The 23,367-nt window shown below is 38.5% G+C and overlaps 1 protein-coding gene across 1 annotated transcript; it reads right to left on the bottom strand.

The window, feature by feature from the left end:
• Positions 1 to 132: 132 nt before the first annotated feature.
• LOC110373821 (ATP-binding cassette sub-family C member 4) lies at positions 133 to 21,982 on the bottom strand. The gene is made up of 24 exons (XM_021331232.3): positions 21,379 to 21,982; positions 16,273 to 16,518; positions 15,192 to 15,399; positions 14,884 to 15,109; positions 14,369 to 14,525; positions 13,960 to 14,209; positions 13,639 to 13,872; positions 13,027 to 13,194; positions 11,579 to 11,716; positions 9,581 to 9,748; positions 6,420 to 6,551; positions 5,681 to 5,765; positions 5,365 to 5,497; positions 4,930 to 5,229; positions 4,617 to 4,806; positions 4,396 to 4,532; positions 3,971 to 4,111; positions 3,695 to 3,798; positions 3,327 to 3,616; positions 3,113 to 3,235; positions 2,749 to 2,871; positions 2,510 to 2,670; positions 2,314 to 2,419; positions 133 to 1,692 (listed from the first exon to the last, which is right to left on the bottom strand). Exons 1-24 carry the CDS (start codon positions 21,450 to 21,452, stop codon positions 1,504 to 1,506), a joined length of 4,083 nt encoding a protein of 1,360 aa, XP_021186907.3. The 5' UTR covers positions 21,453 to 21,982; the 3' UTR covers positions 133 to 1,503.
• Between the last annotated feature and the right edge of the window lie 1,385 nt (positions 21,983 to 23,367).

The raw sequence follows: 23,367 nt of genomic DNA, 5'->3' as shown, positions 1-23,367 counted from the left end.
TCCCTTAATATCCTCTCAATTTTGGATGCAGGAAATGTTTCTGCAGGTCTTATTTAGTATTTAGTGTACATAATTATGTGAAAAAAGACTTGCAAAGTCGAAGGGGAAAGGTACAAATGAAAAAAAAAGTCATTTCAGAAAACATCACAATATAATATATCTTTAAAGACATTATGTACATTTGACAGTAATCTCAACATTTAAGGCCATGTTTCATAAAGTTTATTTAAGTACGTCACATTCAATAAGTACAGACTGTTTAAGTAATTATTTCAATAAATAATGGTAAAAAATCTAGTAACATATACATATGTAGTAATATTGTGTATTTACATAGATGGCTGGAATGTTGGTTATATTTATGCAATTTGTATTTTTTTATATCTTACATAAAAGATTTTCAATAAATATTTAAGGTTTTGGTTTTGTATTCAAATATATAAATATGTAAGCTGGTTAGAATAGTGGTAAGTTATTACATGTTACATTTTTGTTAGGGTTCCGTAGCCAAAATGGCAAAAACGGAACCCTTATAGTTTCGTCATGTCCGTCTGTCCGTCTGTCCGTCTGTCCGTCTGTCCGTCTGTCACAGCCGATTTACTCGGAAACTATAAGTACTACAGTGATGAAATTTGATGGGAATATGTGTTGTATGAACCGCTACAAAAATATGACACTAAATAGTAAAAAAAAGAATTGGGGGTGGGGCCCCCCATACATGTAACTGAGGGATGAAATTTTTTTTTTCGATGTACATACCCGTGTGGGGTATCAATGGAAAGGTCTTTTAAAATGATATAAAGTTTTCTAAAAAACATTTTTCTTAAAGTGAACGGTTTTTGAGATATCAGCTCTCAAAGTCGTAAAAAGTATGTCCCCCCCCCTCTATTTTTATAACTACGGGGTATAAAATTCTAAAAAAAATAGAGGTGATGCATGCTAATTAACTCTTTCAACGATTTTTGGTTTGATCAAAGTATCTCTTATAGTTTTTGAGATAGGTTGATTTAACTGTAATTTACGGAACCCTTCGTGCACGAGTCCGACTCGCACTTGGCCGGTTTTTTTATCATTTGGCAGTCACAGCTCTATCATTGAGGTCCAGAGCACCTAAAAATAAATCATTTTTATTTAATCATTAATATATTGTAAATTACACTTGAATTTTACGTATACTTTATAACTATTTCACCTATTTGTGATATATTACAAAAATAATTTAAAAGCTACCTTAAAATATAATGTTTAGTTTGTACACCAAAGGCACATAAGCACAAGATTTATCTATAAAATAATCAACATTATAATGACTTAATTAAGAAATTTTTCAATCTTTGAGGCACCAGCAAAAGGATCCAAACAATAGGATGTGCTAAAAGGCCTCTGTTTCTCATCTCACATAGTGTCATGCTTGTCGCAATCCACGCACCATATAACAAGAATTCGACTAAACTTATATATAAGGTTGTAAATTAAGTAGATAAGTGAACAATGCAGTAAGTACTATTGTGGGTTGTTATCGTCTGCGTCGACGTAACGTATGTGTGCGGCGTGCGCGGCGGCGGCCAAGTCGCGCAGGCTCTGCTCCGCCGCGGGGCCCAGCTGTTGCACCATGCGGCTGAAGTGGCCCTCGGGCCGCTGCAGCAGTTCGTGAGGGTGCCCACATTCTACTATCTCGCCTGCTTCCATCACCTGCGGAGAACGTCATCATTTTATTGAATTAGAAATAATTTAAACACGAAAGTTTGGCCGAAATACGCATACACATGGCTGTGTGGCTTAAGATTAAACGTACTTTGATGAAACTTTATAATAATAGAGCTTGCACATAAGGTAATTTTAATTCACGTGTGTGTTCCCACGTTTGCCTAGTTACTCCGAAGCTTGGGAGAAACTGCGGGGAATACCAAGTTATATCTATCTCTATATGTACCTAGACGTCTATATCATTAATATTAATCTAGTTATACGGGATTGTTCTAAAATTTGTTAAATAACGGTTTAACCAATTTCTTAATTTTTAATCGATCTTCTAATGACGTAACTGATGCCATTATGGGGGATTACCACGCTAATTGGTATTTTGATTGCAGTTCATTGAACTGACAGACATTAAAAGGCTATGCTAGCTATCTCAGATCACTTTGAATTAATGTAACAAAACTGGGTTAAAAATCTTCTCGCGGAAATTATTATCCGTATCGCGTCGCATACTGCCGCCCACCAACTTATCAAAAATGTAGGTCATTACTCATTAGTCATTGGATTCAATAAAGGGAATCATTAAAATAGCAACTACATAATTATACTTACAACAACTCTGTCAGAGTCAGCAACTGTGTGCAACCGATGAGCTACCGTGATCACCGTGCACTCCGCGAAGTGTGTCCTAATCGACTTTTGAATAAGGGCATCCGTGCTGCAGAAAGAAAATAAAGTTTAAAAACGTGCACTCTGACTAGCAAACATTTAATTGTGCCATTTATTATGTCCGGAATGTTGGTCTTACTTGGGATCAACATTGGCTGTAGCTTCGTCGAGCACAAGTAGCTTATTACGGCCTAAAGCGGCACGGGCTAGACAGAGCAGTTGTCGCTGGCCAGCACTGAAGTTTGAACCTCCAGACTGCACGGCCGAAGATAACGAAGTCACGCTGCGTTTTAACTCCACCTTAACAAAAAAAAATGCACTTAGGACCTCATTACTATCCATAGATCATTTAAAAATGTAACTTGTTGATGTAGGTACCTGTTCCAGTGCTGTCCAAATATCAGCATCAGTGTATTTGTCGAATGGGTCCATGTTGTAGCGCAAACTAGCGGAAAACAACACTGGCTCTTGAGGAATAATTGAGATCTTGGACCTCAGCTCCTGTAAAAAAACATCGTTAGAAACTATTGTTATAAGTCCTTTGTATGTAGGAATGTATCATCAATATTACCAGAATAATTTATCTTCTATCGGTACTAATAACAAACAAGAAACCTTTTTTGTTTGTTTGAACCCAGCTCCGAAACTACTGAACCCATTTGAAAAATTCTTTCACTATTGTGCTGGGTAGCTACACTACCCCTGGGTAAAAAAACCCAAAAATATAGAAATAGTTATGTACCTTGAGAGCAATTTCACCCGTATCGACGTCATCAATGAAAACGTTCCCCTCGATGGGTGCCAATCGGAACAGTGCCGATATCAGCGAAGATTTGCCTGCTCCTGTACGACCAACTACTCCAACCTGTCAAATTAATTTAAATAATTTACAGTTTAGTATTCGAATATTTGAGTTACAGACTGAATATTAGACTAGCTGTCAGAACATTGGTTACCTTCCATCCGCTTTCGATAACGATGTTAAGTTTCTTCAGTACCGGGTCGGCATCCTTGTCGTACCGCAGCGAGAGGTCGCGGAAGACGAGGCGGGCGCGCTTGGGCCAGGCGGGCGGCGGCGCGGGCCCGGCCGTGTCCTCGCGCGGCAGCGACGTGAACTGCACCACGCGCTCCACGCTCGTCATCTGGGAGATCACCTCCGTCGTCTGCTTCACGCCGTATTGCACCATGTTCACCAGGATTAAACCCTGACTTATTGCAAGACCCACGTTGCCTGATTGTGTTGTTCCTATTCAATCAAAGTACACGCTTAGTAGTTATCTAAAAATGTTGCTCTATAAAAACATATTTTCTAAAGAAGTCTTACCATCATCAAGGAACAGGAATGTGTATGCAACAATTACAACGTAAATTGCACATATAAGACTCAGCCAAATGGAAAATGCGGTGTTTGTGACGATGGTTAAGTACCTGAAATATAAAAAGAATAAGTATACAATGGAAATCGTGAACAGATAAATAGCAATGACCACAATAATAGAAATCTGATTTGGAGGGCTTGAAGATGGGATGATTTTTTACTCTCTTCTCTTTTGTAGATTGAGTAAAACTATAATAAAATGTATTCGAGTCAGTGACGTACCAGGCGGCAGTATGTACATCTTGCTTATCGTCGAACTGGTCCCGCAGCATCTCCTGAGCGCCACACGCGCGCACCGTGTTGAGTCCCGACATAGTCGCAGACACGTGAGAGAACACTGGGCTGCGGGTCGTACCTTCCACCCTGGACACAAAAATGTATAACATTACAATAGATATTTACTTATCAGCTACATAAATAAGGCCTAGTGGTATCAACCGCTGTGGGCATGGCCCATAATCGTAATTGACTTGGGACGTCACACTTATTTCTTCTTTCTATGTTCTCTATGTACCTATTTTCGCTGTATACTCGTATGAATGCGTATTTTCAACCATATCTGGTGGATGTGATCACTATATTTTTTGAAGAGGGGAGGATTCCCTTGATAAAGCCTACTTGTTTTGACTTTGCTTGAAGGTGTTTACCTCTTTAACGCCTGAGCAGTGCTCAGGAAAATGATTGTCCAAATATACATGAGGATTCCGCAAACAGCCGTTGTTAGCAACATGTAAGGGTTGACTATCGCCACCATCACCAGGATTCCCATCATCACCATGAATATCTGTGAACAAAAAATATTTGTTAGATATTTCACCAATACCATGAAAAGTTTCTACGGAATCCAAGACTATCGCCTGGTACGTACTTGTATGCTGTCTAAGTACATCCTTGGGAGGATCTCATCAACGACACCCATATCTTTAGAGAACCTGTTGAGAATACGTCCCGAAGGGTTGGTGTCGAAAAAGCGCATGGTCGCCGCTAGGATGTTACTGAACATCTGGTTATGGAGCCTGATGGAGCTTCGCATGCAGACCCACAGGAACAACATTGATCTGGAATGAACGTTCATAGAAGAATACAATACAACATACAGTTACTAGTCCTACTATAAGTACCCATGTAAGTTTACTACGCAAACATAAATAAACGTTTTCTAAGCAAATTTACAGCCTTACCTTCCAGTCGTAAGAAGGATACAGCCCAAAATTGCAATCGCCCAAATATAAATGTAATATTCATGGTTTAGTGGTTCGTAGGTTGATGTGATGTTCTGCATAGCTAAGACGGTTTTCACCATGGTGTCGATGACCGTCACGTTGGCAACCACGGCGGGAGGCACGGTGGTGGGCAGTTCAGTTGTCAATGCTCCAGTATCGTTACTGTCGCTGGTAAAGTTGCCATTCAAAAGGCTATTGAAGGCGGTTTCGTTTAGGTGTTCCTTGGTTACTATATGCCTGGTTTCGACATCATTCATCCTGAAAATTAGAATAAAGTTTAACGATTTGGAATTGCTTCGAAGCACCGTTTCACCCTCGACCCTAGGGAAATAATGCTTCCCGCACCCTGATAAAAAGTTAGGGTACTTTTACTATTCGGGTGTGGTTACTTACCAATGTGTGAGCCACAAATCGCTGATCGAAGTGACGACTTGTGCCAAGATAATACTAATCGTGGTTCCCAGTATCAGACACCACCCAGCGCCGGCACGGAAGTATTGGCGGTAGACGGCACCTGGTACTCGACCTGCAAACAATGATTTCCTTAGAAACTAGCCATTTTCCTGCGGTTTCCTTGGTAAGAATACCTTATCAATGCACGAGACCCTTTCGTCCAGGTAGACAAAAAATAACTGTAACAACTATGAAGGTACAGTATGCCAAATGGCGGTTGAGCAACTTGTTCGTAAACCGTCAACTCCGACTTTACCTGTCCCTGTAAGCTCAGCAGATTCCTCCTGTTCTACCTCTTCGATTGCACCGCCTTCTTGTATGGTACTGGTACTTGTGTGAGACTGAAAAAAATATTCATCTTAGTGGATATATTGTTCCTTATTGAATCGATTTCGAAAACGAAAACTGACTTGTTAGTTACGCAATGAGCCATAGTGACTTGCTAGAATCAACAGGCAAATACCTGCCCACCTACTTTATCTATAAATGATACCTATCGTATTAGTACGCCCAGGTCATCCTATGCCACATTTTATTTATATCTCAATCAGGATACATAATTATGATAACTTAATCATGAGTAGCAGGATGATTTGCATAATATTATACAACGTATGATAAAGAAGTGAGTAGTTATAATTTAAAAATAGATAGATAATTATTGTGACGTAGTTGCATTACAATATTTTTTTTCATAGCCATTCGAGGAAAACCGTTCTTATCCATCTAATCTGGGTAAACCCCGAACAGACATCAAAGTGTAGCTAGAATTTCTATAGATTGATTGCAAGATTATATCTTCCTATTAGGTAAGTACTCCACTACACACATCTGGTGGCGCATGACATAGCGAAAAGGCTTATCGACGCTTCACGTGACTAGAGGGCTGGCTTATTCTTCGGACAAAGAATTAGCATTGCCACACAACGTGGCAACATTCTTTTACATACCGGCTTAGGTAAAAGATAATTGTAACTCATCAATTAATATCTTACCTGTATAGAAAGCGTTCTCTGTCGGAGATATTGCGCTTTAGGTTCATCTGGCTGCTCTTCTTCTTGCAATAGTTCCGCGAACAGCGGCGACTTTGATACTTCTTCAAAACTGCCAGAAGTCTCCACTTCTCCCTAAACAAAAGCAAAGGTAGGTACTTAACTTATCTACGTCAAGACAAATGTTGAAGAGACGGTTCTAAGGAGAAGACGAATGAAGGAGAATGCTTTTCGACCTTGCCATTTTCGTTATCAGCATGTTATGACGAGACACAATCATGCGTATCTACTCAACAAGAGATTGTTTGCTTTAGAGGTATTGTTAACTATTAAGTAATCTGTGGTATTGTTGCGTCCACAATGTGCAGGCTTTAGAAGTGAATTTACCTATTATAAAGTTGAAGTTACCACGTTGCCGTTGGTCTTATCCCGTGGTCCTATCTGTATCGATCCTATTATCAACTTGAAACGGATATTTTGAAGAAGATAACTAGGTACCTACATAATTATACTTAGGTACACCTTCGTATGTAATTTCGTTTATCCAATTTTCATATGTTTGTTTATGTCACCTACAGAGGCTTATATGGCGAACACACGAACTAGTGAATTTCTACTCGTCCGTTGCGGACAAAGTCCTTTATGGTTGCGGAACATGAATGTCATGTTAAAGAATACTTATCGTTACCTAAGTACATTAGTCATCTTATTTATCTGAACATTGTCGTCAATAAACACCTATCAGATAGATAGCATTGATCGATGATCGGTGACTTCGGTGAGTACCTAAGTCCTTACAACTTAAACTTGTCGGTATTACCGAATCATATCTGCTGTGAAAAAAAAATCTTGCACTGGTATTATTCAGGTATATACCACCACTATAGATCTGTATTTCTAAATACTTTACTAGTTGAAGAAAATCGTCGTTGTTAGTAGCTATCGGACAACAAACTCGACCGAGTAAAGTCTTGTTTACTTCTTTTGTCTTCAGCTTTGTTTGTCCAGTTCACGTTTACCCGGTAATCAAATAAGCAGTACGCAGTGTCTTCATCATGTACACAGGGCTAGAGGTATCGTGGCTGTACGGTAAGGTGTTTTTCAGGCATATTTTTTTTGCAATTTGTGCCTGTGCCATGTGTTGCAATAACTACGTCTGCTAAGGTTTACATAGTAGGTTCATCGAATTTTAACTAAAGGTAAAATATCAAAACAACATTTTGTACTTGATTTGCCCGCTTCAGTCGTAGCATTCACCTATAAAACCATACTAGGTACACAAATAATTTCATTATAACAACAGCTGTAAAAGATATCAACTGAAAGGTAAATATGTACAAAGCTATTATTGCGATAGTTGGCTTGCCGCTTGTGTACGTATTTACTTTATAATTTGAGCACTATTTAAGTTGGTACACTTGTATAGGTTCATATAAATTCATACCTAGGTGTGCCATAATTGATCTTTAGCATTTCTAAATGACCCGGTTCAAGAATGGGATTAAATTAGATAGGTACAAACTTATAAAGTAATTGGCGGCTCATTGGGTCGATACACCATTGAGTAAAAACGCTGTATCGATTTATTTAACTACCAGACCATAACAGAATAACGGTAGGCCTACCTATAAAATATTGTTCCCGATGATATTGTTTCTTTACTGAATTTAAATAATACCTATCTTATGTGTGATATTTTTTTTGTATAAATTCTGAAGTTAAAAGTGTTTTCCAATGAAAAAGAATTAAGACCCCATTTACCCCCTATAAAGAGCCCTGATTCGCGATGTCACGGTAATAGAATTACTGTGCCGACGTCTAAGTATAATACTTATCGATTTAGTGCTGAGATTAATTGCTTATCAAAGGCAATACATGTTTAAAAGACAAATAATCCAATAGATTCCTATAAAACGATAAATCTCAATGTTCTTTCATGCGATAATAGATTACACTGAACTTAGGTAGCAGGTGAGTGCCACTTATATTCTGAACTGAATAACTTATCTAACGACATAACATTACACCTCATTGATTAAGTATTTCATTTTAATAGACTGGATAGTAGTTAGATTTCTATTTGATTGTGGTGTACATTGGCTGCGAAAGCATCCGCGATATTGTAATAACAACGACGTTAGTCAGTCCCTAAAGGGAAAACAATTTTGGCATTGCCTATGCGATAAGTAGGTACAGAGTACAGGTACCTATCGGATCGATAAAAATTAATATGTTTGATATGAAGGACGCAACAAACTGCTACCTACGCAACTGAATGGAATAACTAACTGATAGATGGGGATGCCCCGTCGTTTGGTATGTCGGTTTAGTTTTGTTGGGAAAAATAATTAGTAAAGATCAGTGACCGGCTATTTATACGGCTAACCTAATTCGTTTGAAACATAGATGAAACATGAGCCTAAGCCTAAGCGCTCAAAACAATCAAACAAGATATATAAGCGTATCCTAAAATATTAACTCAAATGAAATGAATCAACTGATTTGTATGAAGGTACAGGCACAAACTCTTGATGTGAAGAGAGTAAATGCATGATAGATAACGTATTAATTAGCACAACCAGTTCTAAAATAGTCTGAAATGGTTTTAGGAAATGTCTTTGCCTAGAAAACAAAACAAGTTCGTAATGCAAATAAGACCGGCATTAGTATGCATAACGCAACTCCTCGTGTGGTATATTCTTTACAGTTGACACAATTTTATGACAGATACTCAAGTCGTTTTAAGAAGGTTCAAATTAAGGTGTAGCCAAGGACTACATGTTCTTAGATTTAAGTACCTATGGTTGGTTTTATATTAATGTAGACCCACCGAACAACGAACAAATAAGTATTCAGATAGGTTAAGATAAGATACCTTTGATTTGATGTCGCTAAAAAATGGGAGTCATAAAACCCAAAAAATGGGATTTAAAATTCAAGTTGCAATCTCGAAACTGATACATAGAGGTATATGGCGCATCCTCAGTTTTGTAGCATTTTATGGGGCAACAGGGTAACATTAGGTCAAAAATAAATAAAGAGCTCCCGTCTACTTTTTAGATTTCAATGGCTTTCATGCAACAAAGGTGATTTTTAAGTTCCTATTCAGAGTTCCTCGAATAGAGTAAAGGTGTACCCAAAAGACAGTTAAGTGAGAGACTTACATTGTGCAGGATGACGACCTTGTCGGCAGACTTGAGGTGATGCAGCTGGTGAGTGACAAGGATGCGCGTGGAGTGCTTCAGGAGTCCCATCACACATTCTGAGACCAGTTGCTTGCCGACGTGCGTATCCACAGCTGACAGCGGGTCGTCCAGAAGGTAGATATCGGCCTGGGTTGTTACAACAGAGGTTAGTAAAGTCTGAGATACACGTGGGAACTGGGAAGCCTTGCTTATGGGCTCGTTATCTGCCAAATAAGTAGTCTGCTCACTTTGAGTAAGGAATTGTAGGTTACCGTTCCTTGAATATTAGACCCGACCCATACTGCATAATTAACTGAGATCCAATCTTAACCTCTTGAATGCCGCTAATTAGAGAACAATAGAAAATCCATTGTCTCGCATAGATCTGCGCACCGGTATACAAGGGGTTAAACATCATTCTTTCGCAACGAGATCGATTTCAAGTTGTTAGTCAGTAAGTCAGTATGTTAGTTGCCTTATCGCAGTATCAATTTGAACTACTTATGTACACGCAATATCTTATCAAAGTTCTATTATTTTGATTTAATGAAATCATAATATTTTCTCACGGATTGACAGCGAATACAGGTAAATAATCTATGAATTTTATCATATTTCATGTCATGAGTTTCCTTTGTACTTCGATAGCTAAGTTTGTTTTGCAGTTTTATCATAGATCAAATAATTTTATCCACATAGGTACAATAAAGCAAAGAGAAGACGACTCATGTTCTTGGTAGTAAAGTTATTGAGGTAGGTAGGTACCGTACCCTACTTCTACATACCTCATTGCTAGCATGCATAGCTTGGTTTACTTCTGTAGGTAAGAATAGAATCTTTTCGTAACTTACCGTGGGATCTATAACGTCCCCCAGCCCCGGATCTAGGGGGGGGCAAGCCGGGGCCCATGCCCCGGGCGGCAAATTCAGGGGGCGGCAAAATCAGGCGGCTGCGTGATTTTAAATCCTACATCGCAGATTACCATAATAGTTACCTACAGGGCCGTCTTAACCTATGGTGAAGGGTGTGCGAATAACCCGGCCGCCTCGGTCTCAGGGGCGCCCCACCACCAGAAAATGTCGATGAAATTACACCCGTTTGATAAGGAAGTTCCACATTGTGTCATGATACTGACAAGCAAAGTTTCTAAAAAAGTCGCCTTCGCTTTGTTTAATTGATCATTTTGATTATTTTTCACTTTTAACATCCTCCAACTAAGTGAAAAAATTCTCGCTCGCTACGCTCGCGACTAAATGACAATGTACGCGCCCTTTTTCTGATAGTTTATTATTTTATTGACGCACCGAATCAACAAACACAAATTTTAATGACACTCGCTCTAATCACGGTTTCTTTTTATTTGTACATAATTCCCAGTTTAACTTGTGAGTCTTCAAACAAAAATTTAAAAAAAATCGCGCTCGCTTCGCTCGCGGCTACTTGTTGCTTGACAATGTATTTAATCAGGTACTTTTGTGTCGTAGGCACAAAAAATTTCGCGCTCGCTTCGCTCGCGGCTACTTGTTACTTGACAATGTGCTTAATCAGGTACTTTTGTGTCGTAGGCACAAAAAATTTCGCGCTCGCTTCGCTCGCGCAATATTATACAGGCGTACCTTTCTTAACATCATAAGTCAAATCTACGCTGTCTTACCTTCTATAAGTCAAATGTAGCAAAAATAACTTTTTGTGTACATTAATCTGTCTCAACTCTCATTTCTTAAACCTGGCCAACAGTTTGAGCCTACAATGATTTGAACACTTTTTTATAGTCATTTACCTACCAAAAAAGTTACAATCGTTGGTGAAAATAAACATAAGTAGGCGGGGCGGCATTTTTCAGTTTTTGCCCCGCCTAAAATAAATTGAAGATCCGGGGCTGACGTCCCCCTACCTATTTCTATTAGTTTTACCAAGTTGCAATGTACGACCACTTACACCATTTTAATGATATGAATATGAAGGGGTCGTGCTCACCTGTCTGTAACAAGCTCGGGCCAATCCGATTCGGGCTCGCTGCCCGCCGCTGAGGCTGATGCCGCGTTCCCCGACCAGCGTGGAGTCTCCTGCCGGCAGCTGTTCGAAGTCACGCAGGAGTGCACACGCGCTTACCACCTACGAACCAAAAAAAATATATAAAACCTCATTGACAGAATTTATTCATTTTGGATAGCTGTTTCTCCACGGTTTCACCCGCGTCCCGGGGAAACTTCTCCCCGTAGGTAACCGAACAAAATATTAGTCTATTCTATGATACTTAAGGATAGTGTAGCTTGCCAACAGTGAAATAATTTTTCAAATCGGTTCAATAGTTTGGAAACCTTTAAGGTACAAAAAAATATGTTTCCTCTTAATTATACATATAGTACCTATACATTTATGCTGATCACTGCTGCTTCTTCAAAATATAAGGTAGGTATATGTAGGTAAATACAGAGACTATCATTGTAGTATATCTTCCTATGCAAGTATTTGACTTTGTAAGTAGTATTTCACATTGCTTTAGTAGTGGTATTACACTAACAATAGAGGGCATCGCTGACGACGAAAAATAATAATACAAAGCTAGCGATATAAACAAAGTAACTTCAAACAGCTAATTCGATTTTAGCGTCATTAACTTTCTAATTCTAGAATTCTAGAGCACGCTATGTTAATCAATTTTAAATACCCACAAAGATAATTACATTATGTACCTATATGTATAAAATTTACCTACAAAATTATGCATATTATACTGGCTTCTGTCAGCGGTTTACATACAGCTTCCCGTGGAAACCAATTGACGCACACGAACAGAATAGCATTGATATTCTTCCTTGATACATGGGCTATCTATGGGGGTTGATATTTAAAAATTCATTTTTGTACATCTCTATTTCAAGTCTCTTACTAACGTAGTAACTACCTATTTAGTAATATGTGCTCTTACTTCAAAAACATAGGTCTTAGACCTTACGAACTTTCAATGCCCGTTTTGCCCCTTAGAAGTAGGTAAAGTTCAACAAAATCCATTCTTAGCAGATATCTTCCACTGATGTTCTAGGTTCATTTTTGTATAAACCACTTAAATAAGTAGTAGGTATGCGTATGTAGGTATGTACTTAGATAAGATAATATTAATTTGCATTAATTTGCATGAAAAATCTACTTAGAATTGATGAGTAGTAGATAAACGCAGTGTTCCGTTTTAACGATTCTATCTACGTTCAAGGTAAGGCATGGCTACGGTAATTCAAGTTTTTGTGATAAACATGCCCGTCGCGCCTTGTAAAAACTTTTCTGATTATCTATACAAGGTTTGAACTACATACTTATCTTTTCATACAAATTCAGCAAACTTATTCTTAGAGGTGGATTTGTATGGCTGCAATACATAAGTACTTGTAGATAACAGATATAATACTGATGTAATCTTATCTCACCTTTTTGTACCGTATACGGTCGTAAGGAAGTCCAAAGAGAATGTTTTGGCGGACGGTGGCTACGAACAGCCAGGGTTCCTGACTGGCGTAGGAGACTCGTGCACCGCCAAGGGAGATCGAGCCCTGCGTCGGCGGCAGCTCACCCAGTATGACTTGCAAAAGTGATGACTGAATAGAACAAAAAAATACTATTGTTTACAAAGTTACAAAGATTACAGCATTCTCTATAAGATCTGCTATTCAAAATGACACTGTCGAGAACAATAGCATTACTATTGTTGAATACAAAGATACAAGTAATTATACATTACATAGGTATTATCTCATTCATACATACAAATACGTAAGTACTTCTATTTCGATACGAGTGCGGCACCTAAGTTTGTCTTACGTCACAGTTGCGGTTTCGGCTATGAACGTTCATACCGCCTCAATGGTATTGTCAAACTTGCCACATTTGTATCGAAATGTATTATTAAATAACTGCCATCATGACTTCACAAAATTTTGCTATAATTTGACAAGCAATCTAATAAAGTAGCACAGGGGAATCGAGCGCTGGGCAATATAGAAATTTTAATTAGGTAATTGAATTACTTATGGTTATAATACCTTTCCAGATCCCACTAGTCCAGCGATGCCAACGAACTCTCCAGGTTGCACCTTGAGGGTTATATTTCTCAGGGTGTTCACGATAGCCTCAGGCTGCCAACTTGCACTCAGTCCAGATAAAACCAATCCTGTATGTTTTGGCTTTTCCTTCTCAGTACCGTTGTTCAAAATAGTGTTTGAATCAATTGGACTCGCGATCTTTTCTGGCGCCAGTTCATCCAACAATAGGAATTCCTATGCAGAAAATAAATCATTTCAGTAAACATCAAAATGCATTACCATATTTTATTTTTTTATAATAACATATTTTTTGCGATTTACCTCAAGTCGTCTAACGGAGACTTTTGTTTCTGCCAGAAATGCAAGCGCCAACGGGAAGAATATGTTACAGGCGAGTTGAAGTAGGTTGAAGTACTGAACGAGTGAGAAGGTGATCTCAGCTCGGATTTCACCGCCCATGACAACGAACGCAACAATGGCGGAGAACAGGATGAAGCGTTCAGTAAACACGCTCAAGGCAGTCGAGAACCCTTTGATCATGGACGTGCGCATTATGAAGCTCACCTCTAACCTATCAAAATAAACATTTATATCGTTAAGATTATTCTATAATTAGTAAGCGCAACTGGTGCACGGAGCCTCGGGTTCGATTCTCCGGGGGGACCTGAAATATCTTTATGGGTGTATTTCGGAATTTAATAGCAGTTTTATAAATGGACTAGACACTTACTTCCGAAGTTTATCAACCAGCTTTTCAAAGGGCTTTTCCCATGCGTACATTTTGATCACTTGGACACCATTTACAAGCTCGCTCATCACCTTCACCCTTTCGTCAGTGCGTTTTGCGATTTTGCCTCTTAAAGTTCCTTGGAGGTTGCTTAAATATGCTACAAAGAATAAAAACAACACTGTATGAAAAAATATTACCAGTGGACAGTAAATGTAGACTCGGTAGGCCTTGTATCTAAATTCAATCCATACCAATCAATAAGTAAGTATGAGCCATGAGCAAATTGTTCATAAGGACTCGATTGGTAAATGAATAAGTAATTTGTTTTTACTGGTATTATGTCGTAATCATTATAAGAACAAATGTGCAAATGCGTCTCATCCGACACCCATCACGCAACCTTTTGTGTTAACTACTCCATTTATTTATAATTTGCACACGACGTGTGTTCTTTGTCCAGCTATGATAAAAAATGTCATCATTATGCACAAGTACCGACAGTGATTTTCTTTTACCTTGAACGATTACAGTTTGTAGGAATATGACGACGAGTGCGGCGAGGGTCGCCCAGCCCACATGTTGCCACACGAGGTACGACACAACTGGCACCACGATAGGCATGACCCACAAGTAGTTCAGAAATAGAGCAACTAAGTCGAAACGATTCACATCATTGGACATCAAGTTGATCACCTGTCCCGGTTCAGTCTTATTTAATCCAGTTCTATCGAGCTTTAGTATCTAAAATAAAATTTAAAAAAAAGAGTTAGATAAAGCATCCAGTATGGATGTAGCCTTTGCTAATTATTGCAATTATACTTACTTTTCTATAAATTAAAGAACAGCTAGCTATTCTAACTCTCATTCCAACTCGTCCTTGACTTAATTGTAAATGATTGAGCATCAATGCCGTTACAATACTTAAAAGATTCATAAGAAAGTTGTAAATGTGCGCATTTCTATAGCTCTCCGGGGTCTTGTCCTCCGAAAAGTAATTTATGAATAATGCTAGAGTAAACGGTATTAAAGGCCTGAAAAACAAAAGAATCATGATTGTAGGTTGCAATTATAAGGGTGCGTCCACATCTGGCGAATGCGCCGCGAATGCGCAGCACGCGAGCCGATCGCGAGCTGTCCGCGAGCTGCGCGCGTGCATTTTTGTTCGTGCGCCGCTTCTGCGCCGCTCGCGCGCATCTCGCGCGCGACCTAAGCGCCGCACGCGAGCGGCGCGCAGGCGGGTGCGCGACGTCTGCCATCTTCGATAGTACTGAGCCAATATACGGAACTGTAAGGGCGAGAACTGATTGCGCGCAGATCGCGCGCCGCTCGCGCGCTCTATACGAGCCTTGCGTGAGTTGCGCTAAAGAGGCGCACCGAACTATTGCAGTGACTGCACGCGCGCAGCTCGCGGACAGCTCGCGATCGGCTCGCGTGCTGCGCATTCGCGGCGCATTCGCCAGATGTGGACGCACCCTAAAATAAATGATATGTTTTTACTGCTTTATCATAATAAGTGGTATATTTGATTCGACTTGACAACTTGATGTAAGTACGTAAAGCTGTTACAGTTACACCGCATCATTGGGACTACAGATTGAGTCGACCTTTGGCCACTGCTCGTTCTCTGTTCTCGGTCTCATAATCACTGTACTGTTATTTTACGACCATATGTATGGTACTATGTTATTATAGTACAGTCTGTTTGCGTGGTAACTAACTGGAAATCTACATAAACAGTACCTATATACTCGTGGCTTGAAAATAATTACTTTTTTTTACTAGGTGCAATAAAAAATGTACTGACTGAGCCATGAAATGCGTTTTTTATCCTCAGAATATGAATGAAACTATAAAAACTGTTGTATAATGTTATGGTGTTGTTCTATTAATTATGATATAGTTACCATAAAAATATGAATAGTAAGCCAACAATGAGGCCACATAACAAATATTCGACCCAAAACGATCGTACGATGGCTTTGGATAGCGATGGCTTGATGCCTTTTCTCTTGGCAGTGTCTAGCTCTTCCTGCCACGCTTGCTCAAGGCGGTCACCCAGACGGCCGGAATTGTCGCCGTCACGAGCCCGCCACAGGTCGTCCACTGTGAGGCCATGTTTGAAGCCACGACGGAATAGACTAAAGCTCCATCTGAAAAAAAAAAATGGTAAGTTAGTGTGTTATGTTTCTTGATTGGTGGAAAACGCATTTGCACAAGGTTCGTCACTTTGCTCGATCTACAGCAACCCTCATACATTGCGGCCGTCTATCTAATGATGACGGCCGGGCCCACAGAAACAAATTAAGATCCTTTTAATATGTCTAAGTAGTTAATAGGTTTCACGGCAAAATAGGTGCCTAACAAGAATAAAGTTTGGTGGCCACGACAAAAAAACACGACCGTTATCGAAACTGGTTCATTAAATTCAACGAAGCTCCCGGACAGAAGAAACACAAACATGTCACTTGACCAGTTTAACCTATTTATTCCAGAGCGAATCTATCGGCCAAACAAGGCAACAGAGATAATATAATATTATGTGGATGAAAACGACGAGAATTTGTTCAATTTTATTTATCCTGGATTCTCGCGATTTCGCCCGCGTCCCATAGGAACTTCTTCTTTCTGTATTACTTGGGGATAGTCTAGCTTTCCATCAGTGAAAGAATTTTTGAATTCGGTTCTAACTGTAGTTTCGAAGGGAAACAAAGATTTACTCATTTGTTTCAAATAATCTGCGTGTAGATGACCCGCTATTTTGTTATTCCATGATTTAATTCAAATATTTTACCTCTTTCAATCTAAAATAATTAAGAATGAATTCCTAGGAATGTGTGTCACGCGATGACAATAAATGGACTAGCGCTTTGTGGAGCAGTAATAAAACATTAATTGTCATAGCGTGGAACAAACGAACAGTTAGGTACACATAGGTAGATACACTGCATGTCACTTATGAGGCCAAGACTTCAGAAATTACTTTTAAACTCAGTCTCACAATTAATTTGACTTGACGTTATCTAATCTGGGAAAGTAAACCACTCAACGAAACACTAAACTAAATTAAGAACTTGTTTATTTACTTATAGCTGGATTAAGAGTTTAAACTATATCACACCGCGAGAATTATCCACAAAATGGGCTTTAAGTAGTGTAAGTAAGAAAGAAGTAGAAAAGCCTTTTGGCTATTGTTTCTGTAACATCTCTCTGTCGGTTGAACTACAAAGATCACGGAATACACATCATGTCGATTAGCTATCCTGCTAAATTTATAGATAAGTAAGGTTCCTTATCTCAATCAGCCTTCACAAGGTTCTCATCATGCGACGGATGGAATGATATCAACAGCCTTATTGCTGCGTTTTAATCGGTAGCTATATCAACACTCCATACATCAGGCTTAATAACAATGAGTGGTCCTATAAATGATGATGATATATGGACGACAGAGTACATTATGACAGCTCAGGCATGTAGGGTACCTGCTCACAATGCTATAATATAACCTATAACCTCGCATCACTGCACTTACAAGATATGTTGGTCTTGGTCCCTGATGATCACTAACATTTTAAGGCTTAAAGCTTAAAGTGTCAAATAGTTTAAATAGGTATGTGCTGGTTTATGAAACATGTAAGTACCTGCTCGAGTTCGCCTATAAATGTAAATCTTCAAGTCTCTACCAGTCGTCGTTATTATCAACATCGAAGAAAAAACGGTAAAAACATCACGTTTGTCAACTTGCAAATATTTACCATAATGATTTTTAAAACTTACGATAAATATAGTTAATTTGTGTGTTTTTTTCTTAGCGGTATTCCACAAACATCTTCACACATTGATTATACCTACGACTTTTATTTAAAATTCAGTTAAAAAATGACATGAGTTTAAAAATCTATGTAAAAACATAATTCAGCTTCTTAATTGAATCATAAGTTTAATATTTATTTGAGTAAAAGGTCCTTTAAAAACTGTTTACCTTTAGTTTAGAGGTATAATTAAGCGAAGTGCCTACTGAAGTGGAGTTAGGTATAGCACCTGCACACACGATGTTCAAAATTTTATTTACCCGTAGTTAAGTAATTCAAGGTGTGACGTTTATGTTGTTAGTGACCTTGTGCCTATATATATATTTCCCTATCGGGATATAGTGTGGACTCTGTGGACAATATTTAACGGGAACCCACCGTACCGTTTACGTACTCGTACCACTGTTAGACTGAAACTGGACTTTGTTCTTCAATCTAAATTCTAACAAGTGCTGTACCCTGTGCAACCTATTCGAACATGTGCGTCTGACCTAACAAGTTTAAGTAAAACATCTGTTTAATTGACCTTTTATAAAATGCCAGTAGCGTAGTAATGAGGTACCATGTGGTGCCTGTGGCACCAGATTTGTGTGGTAAATTCAGTCAGTTTTAATTTCAGTACAAAATGCTGAAATACCTACTCAAAAATCAGCGATAAATTAAGAACCTTCGACTTTTTGAAAAGCAAGTAGATTTTAAATAGGAAACTAGGTTTTAAATCTTCAAGATCCGATAAAAAACAAATTCGTATCTTATCTAATCTATGACAGAAGGTTCTTGTCTGGGATAAAATACAAATCAAACAATACCATCTTCATAATCAATTTCATAACGTATTGAAATAGTAATGTAATATTGCACAATCAAAACCGAGTCACACTAAAAATAAGCTTCTTTATTTACAGTTCATTAACACTTTGGATTGGACTTGGACCATTGGACGATCACTTTGTTTTCTTCGAGAGACACACGTGTCTTCTACTAATTGTTGCTGTCAAAATATGGAGGCATGGAATCATTTGAATGTCAAACACGACCTAGATACAGTTTTGAGGTTTTCCCCGTGATTCTTTCAGATTTCGATTCAACACGCGCGTGTTTGCAAGGTTTCATACAATTTCGTTTCGCGGTCGGTTCTAAGATTCGTGTTCACTATTTAGGTTTTGCCAAATTGAAAATGGGAATTTCTGGACTTATTTTTGATAGGTGTTCAGTTTTCACCCTGACGAGTGGAATAGCTTCCACGTAAAGCAGCCCCGAGTCTGCAAGTTGGTTTAATTTATATGTATAGGTATACCCCTGTCTCGGTCACCCTTGCTCTCTTTGCGTGACGGATTTCCGTCCCATCGGGCTGTGAGAGTGAAGGAATAGAGATTGCACCTGTGTCTCCGGAAATGCTTACAGTGTACCTACCTATCTGTTAATTACATTACGATTTATTACTTATCTCCATTATAATATCGTCGATTAAAAGCAGCAGACATAATATATTATGCAAAATACATATATACCTAGCTACCTCTTACTGATAACATAGGTACACGAGACATGTCAAAACAAGTTTGCCAAACCTGATAGATTGGCCATGAAATGAAGTAAAACTTAACTTTATGACTAAGGGCCGACTTTTCAATCATAAGTTAACTGCAATCTGGGGAATAAATATGGCAGTTGGACATATTTTCTACACACAACTTACAGCCGTCAAAACGTCAAACACGTTCATCAGATAGAAGTTACCTATCTGGTGATTGAAAAATCGGCCCAAACTGGTATTAAGTTCTCGTGGATGGTGAATTGCAATAAATAATGTTGGTAGATCTGTACTACTGAGTACTTATCACTTAACAGAAAAGCTTGTTACATCACAGATTATCTAAGTTATTTACGGAAACAAAAACGAGCGACCACTATCGAGGTCGCGCTACCTTATCAGTTAGGACTTCTAACGATTTTAAGTGAAATTCATTGCCACCGCGATAAATCAAGCTCGCTGCTCGAACATTAATTGAATGAAGTTCTGAGTGTAGGATTTATAGAATTTATTTTCCATGCCGCACAGTATTGCGGATTGCGTACCTTCAGATTATGTTAGGATTGATTCAATACAAATAAACACTTAACTTACTGACTGAACCTCGGAATACTGAATGGTACGTACCATATCCGAACTGAGATGGTCCTCCTATTTTTGGAAAAACGGTAGACATCAAGCAGTCGGTACTTATTTGTGAAGAACCAGAACGCAGAATTTTGAACCTACTTAACATATGGATGGTGTATTAATCGTAATCCAATTGTGATAAAAGGGACTCTATTTTGTGATTTTTTGCCGTTTTATAGACACCTAATGTACGGAACTCTTCTAGTGCACGGGAAAAATTCGACGACGTTATTAAATCACCATATAGATACTTAATTATTTTAAAATAAAGAAACCTGACGGTCCGGAAGACGCTGGATGCAGGTCGCCTCCAACAGGTATCTGTGGAGATCTAAGGGGGAGGCCTATGTTCAGCAGTGGACGTCCTATGGCTGAGATGATGATGATGATGAAAGAAACCTAGTCTATCGAGTTGCCGCTTACCGGCGTTGGCCGCGCTTCTGACATATTGACTCTCATACATTTGATTTAACAAATCTTTCATAATAAATGCAGTCAAAGGTCATGGTCAAGAAAATGATAATGTATGTCCGTGACTTATTACGATAAACAGTTCCTAAGTCATCTGGTAAGAATTTATTAACTTGCACAGTCATGCTAGCTGTTGTTAGTAAATGGGTACCTACCTACAAAGTTACCATCTCAGTGAATTGTAAGTTTCTGTCAAATAAAACTTACAGACAATTTAAGGAATCGGTAAGAAGAGTTTTATGAATATAAGAAACCGACTATTTTCACCGACTTCAAAGCGAGTAGGTTTAAACTCGAATGTGATTTTCTTGTATTTAAATAGGTAAGTACCTTTTTAAATATGGTTTTGGCATGAATTAAAATTGCAAAACAATAAAAAAAAATGTTTCAGGAGTCAATTTTGGAATCGTCTTCCGTCATTAACCCGTAACTACCTGCCCTTAATTTTGAGTTCGGAAATCAGTCGTTCCTATAAACGGGGCAGTTTGCATAAAAATGTAGAAGCTGATCATAGAGCATAGACTTGATTAGTGGATAAATCACATGTGGTAGATGATACTTACGTTAGAAATATTTTAGAGACAAAATTAGCTTTGTCGTGAGGGTTCTTTTGCTTTAACACAACTTTCGAGTCCATCTTTCACTTTTTTATGAATTAAGCACTCAGCACAATTTATATCAGTGTGTGTCATAGAACGTGTCACCAATACACACAAAGAATTGATTCAGTTTATTGATCTTGGTTTAATGATGAATAGCTTACACGACACTATCACATGCAGGAACTTTGTAATGAACGAGGTAGCTATCAAATGTCCAATACAACATTCGTTTTCAAAACAGATTGCATAATATACTACAGTGAATTTTAGTACAGTTCCAACTGATTCACTAACCACTGGGTTTGTTTGGGGTATTGTTTTAATGGTTTCGCCTCAAAACTACAAGCGTATAGGAGACGTATCTTTGTATAATACTATGAAAACCGTAACTAGGAAAATATAAAATCCTTTTATTAAGTATCACAGCAAGTAGAAACTAAATAGATTAAGTAGAGTACGAAAAACCGCGAGCTCTACTTCACGAGCACGGAGCTCGAGCGTAGCCGGCGTACTGACGGACGAAACCGAACGGAAAGTCGGAAAGCCCGCCTGTCTCTAGTCTCATCACATAGCTGTAGGACTTATATATCACAGTAGTGTGTTCTGTAGCTCCACAATCTATTAATAATTATCAGCTGTAAGTCGTAGCAATCTCTTAACAAAAGTTTGAAGCTCAACTCGCCACATTGATGCATCAGAAACTCGGATTCATCGAATCAATGAACTTAACCCGAGAGTAGGGCGCAAGTTAATATTATAGATATTACGCAGTCAAATTGTTTATGCATGCAGAGTCGGGCAGTGAGTAATAGGTACTGATAGACAATGTAGGACGTTTATTTTATAGGGAAGAATATAATAGGTATACTGGATCACGGAATGATTCCTACAAATATTATAGGCATACTTATTATTTAAATAATTGAAATAACTAAAAAATATGACGGAGACTAAAAAAAGAAAAAAAAAAAATAGTGGTAGGTATAACCAGTGCGACACCGGAAACCATCCAAGTTATACAAGAATTTTTGAAGTGACGAGATCACTGAAAGCACGTTTTAAAGTGGCTTATGATTAGATTATAAATTAACCATTATTTGGTTTCAAAAACCATTCATATCCTCGATATAGGAAAAATATTAATTAAAACTATATTGGTAGATGGTAAAGTCAAATTAATTTAAAGTTGACGTTATCCGCAGTCTGAAAATGAAAAGGTTTCGCAACGTTTTCGTCAGTTATGCAAGAAGCAAATTACATAGGAATTTAATATTATCATACAAATACCTATTAGGTATTTATTTTACCAGTCCTTGATAGATATAAGTCGTATTCACACCTTTTCGTCTAGGTATTTTCTTTTATTTAATTGCCATATTAGCTCGGAGGTATAGAGGCCTACTTGTCAAGCACATGCTAGAAACCTGTTCTATTCCTATTTATTTTTTCTGGGGGACCAAAAGCGAAAGTCAGAGAATATGGTGGTGACTCAAAAAACCTAATATGGCAGTATATCTAATGTATACGTACCAATACATACTAGGACATAAAGCATGGAGTAAGGATAGATAAGCGGAGATGCCATAATGCAGTGAGGTCAGGCGCCTAGCCTTCTTCTAGGTCAAATTCTAGGCCAAAACGGTTAGTTGCGAACTATATAACATGGCGTTCGGGTTCTTTGAGACATCTCAGACAGTCCACGATTATTGGTACCTATGTATTACAGAAAATGTTTAGGTTCAAAATGCGCATAAGGGCGGAGACAGTAACGTTCCTCGTCTGCCGAACATCCTGATTTTGGCGCCCAACTACAGATATCGGCACGGATAGGTATTGGGCTCTCGGCGGAAGAGTGGGGATCGCTTTGCGCACCCGTACGCATAAGGCAATAAGGCAGTAAATCGCTTCTGCGCAGGTGAAGGTCATGGCTCGATATCCGTGCCGATAACT

This window comes from Helicoverpa armigera, chromosome 5, assembly GCF_030705265.1.
Source record: "Helicoverpa armigera isolate CAAS_96S chromosome 5, ASM3070526v1, whole genome shotgun sequence".
Taxonomy (NCBI): Eukaryota; Metazoa; Arthropoda; class Insecta; order Lepidoptera; family Noctuidae; genus Helicoverpa; species Helicoverpa armigera.
The sequence above is the reverse complement of the archived record's forward strand: the minus strand, read 5'-3'. Positions and strand labels throughout refer to the sequence as shown.

Coding starts and splice junctions, on each gene's coding strand:
- LOC110373821 (XM_021331232.3), bottom strand. CDS start 21,452: ATGGACTCGAAAGTTGTGTTAAAGCAAAAGAACCCTCACGACAAAGCT. Junction 2,872..3,112: donor CGGGTGAAATTGCTCTCAAG/GTACATAACTAT, acceptor GTTTTTTTACAG/GAGCTGAGGTCCAAGATCTC. Junction 2,671..2,748: donor TTTGGACAGCACTGGAACAG/GTACCTACATCA, acceptor TTTTTTGTTAAG/GTGGAGTTAAAACGCAGCGT.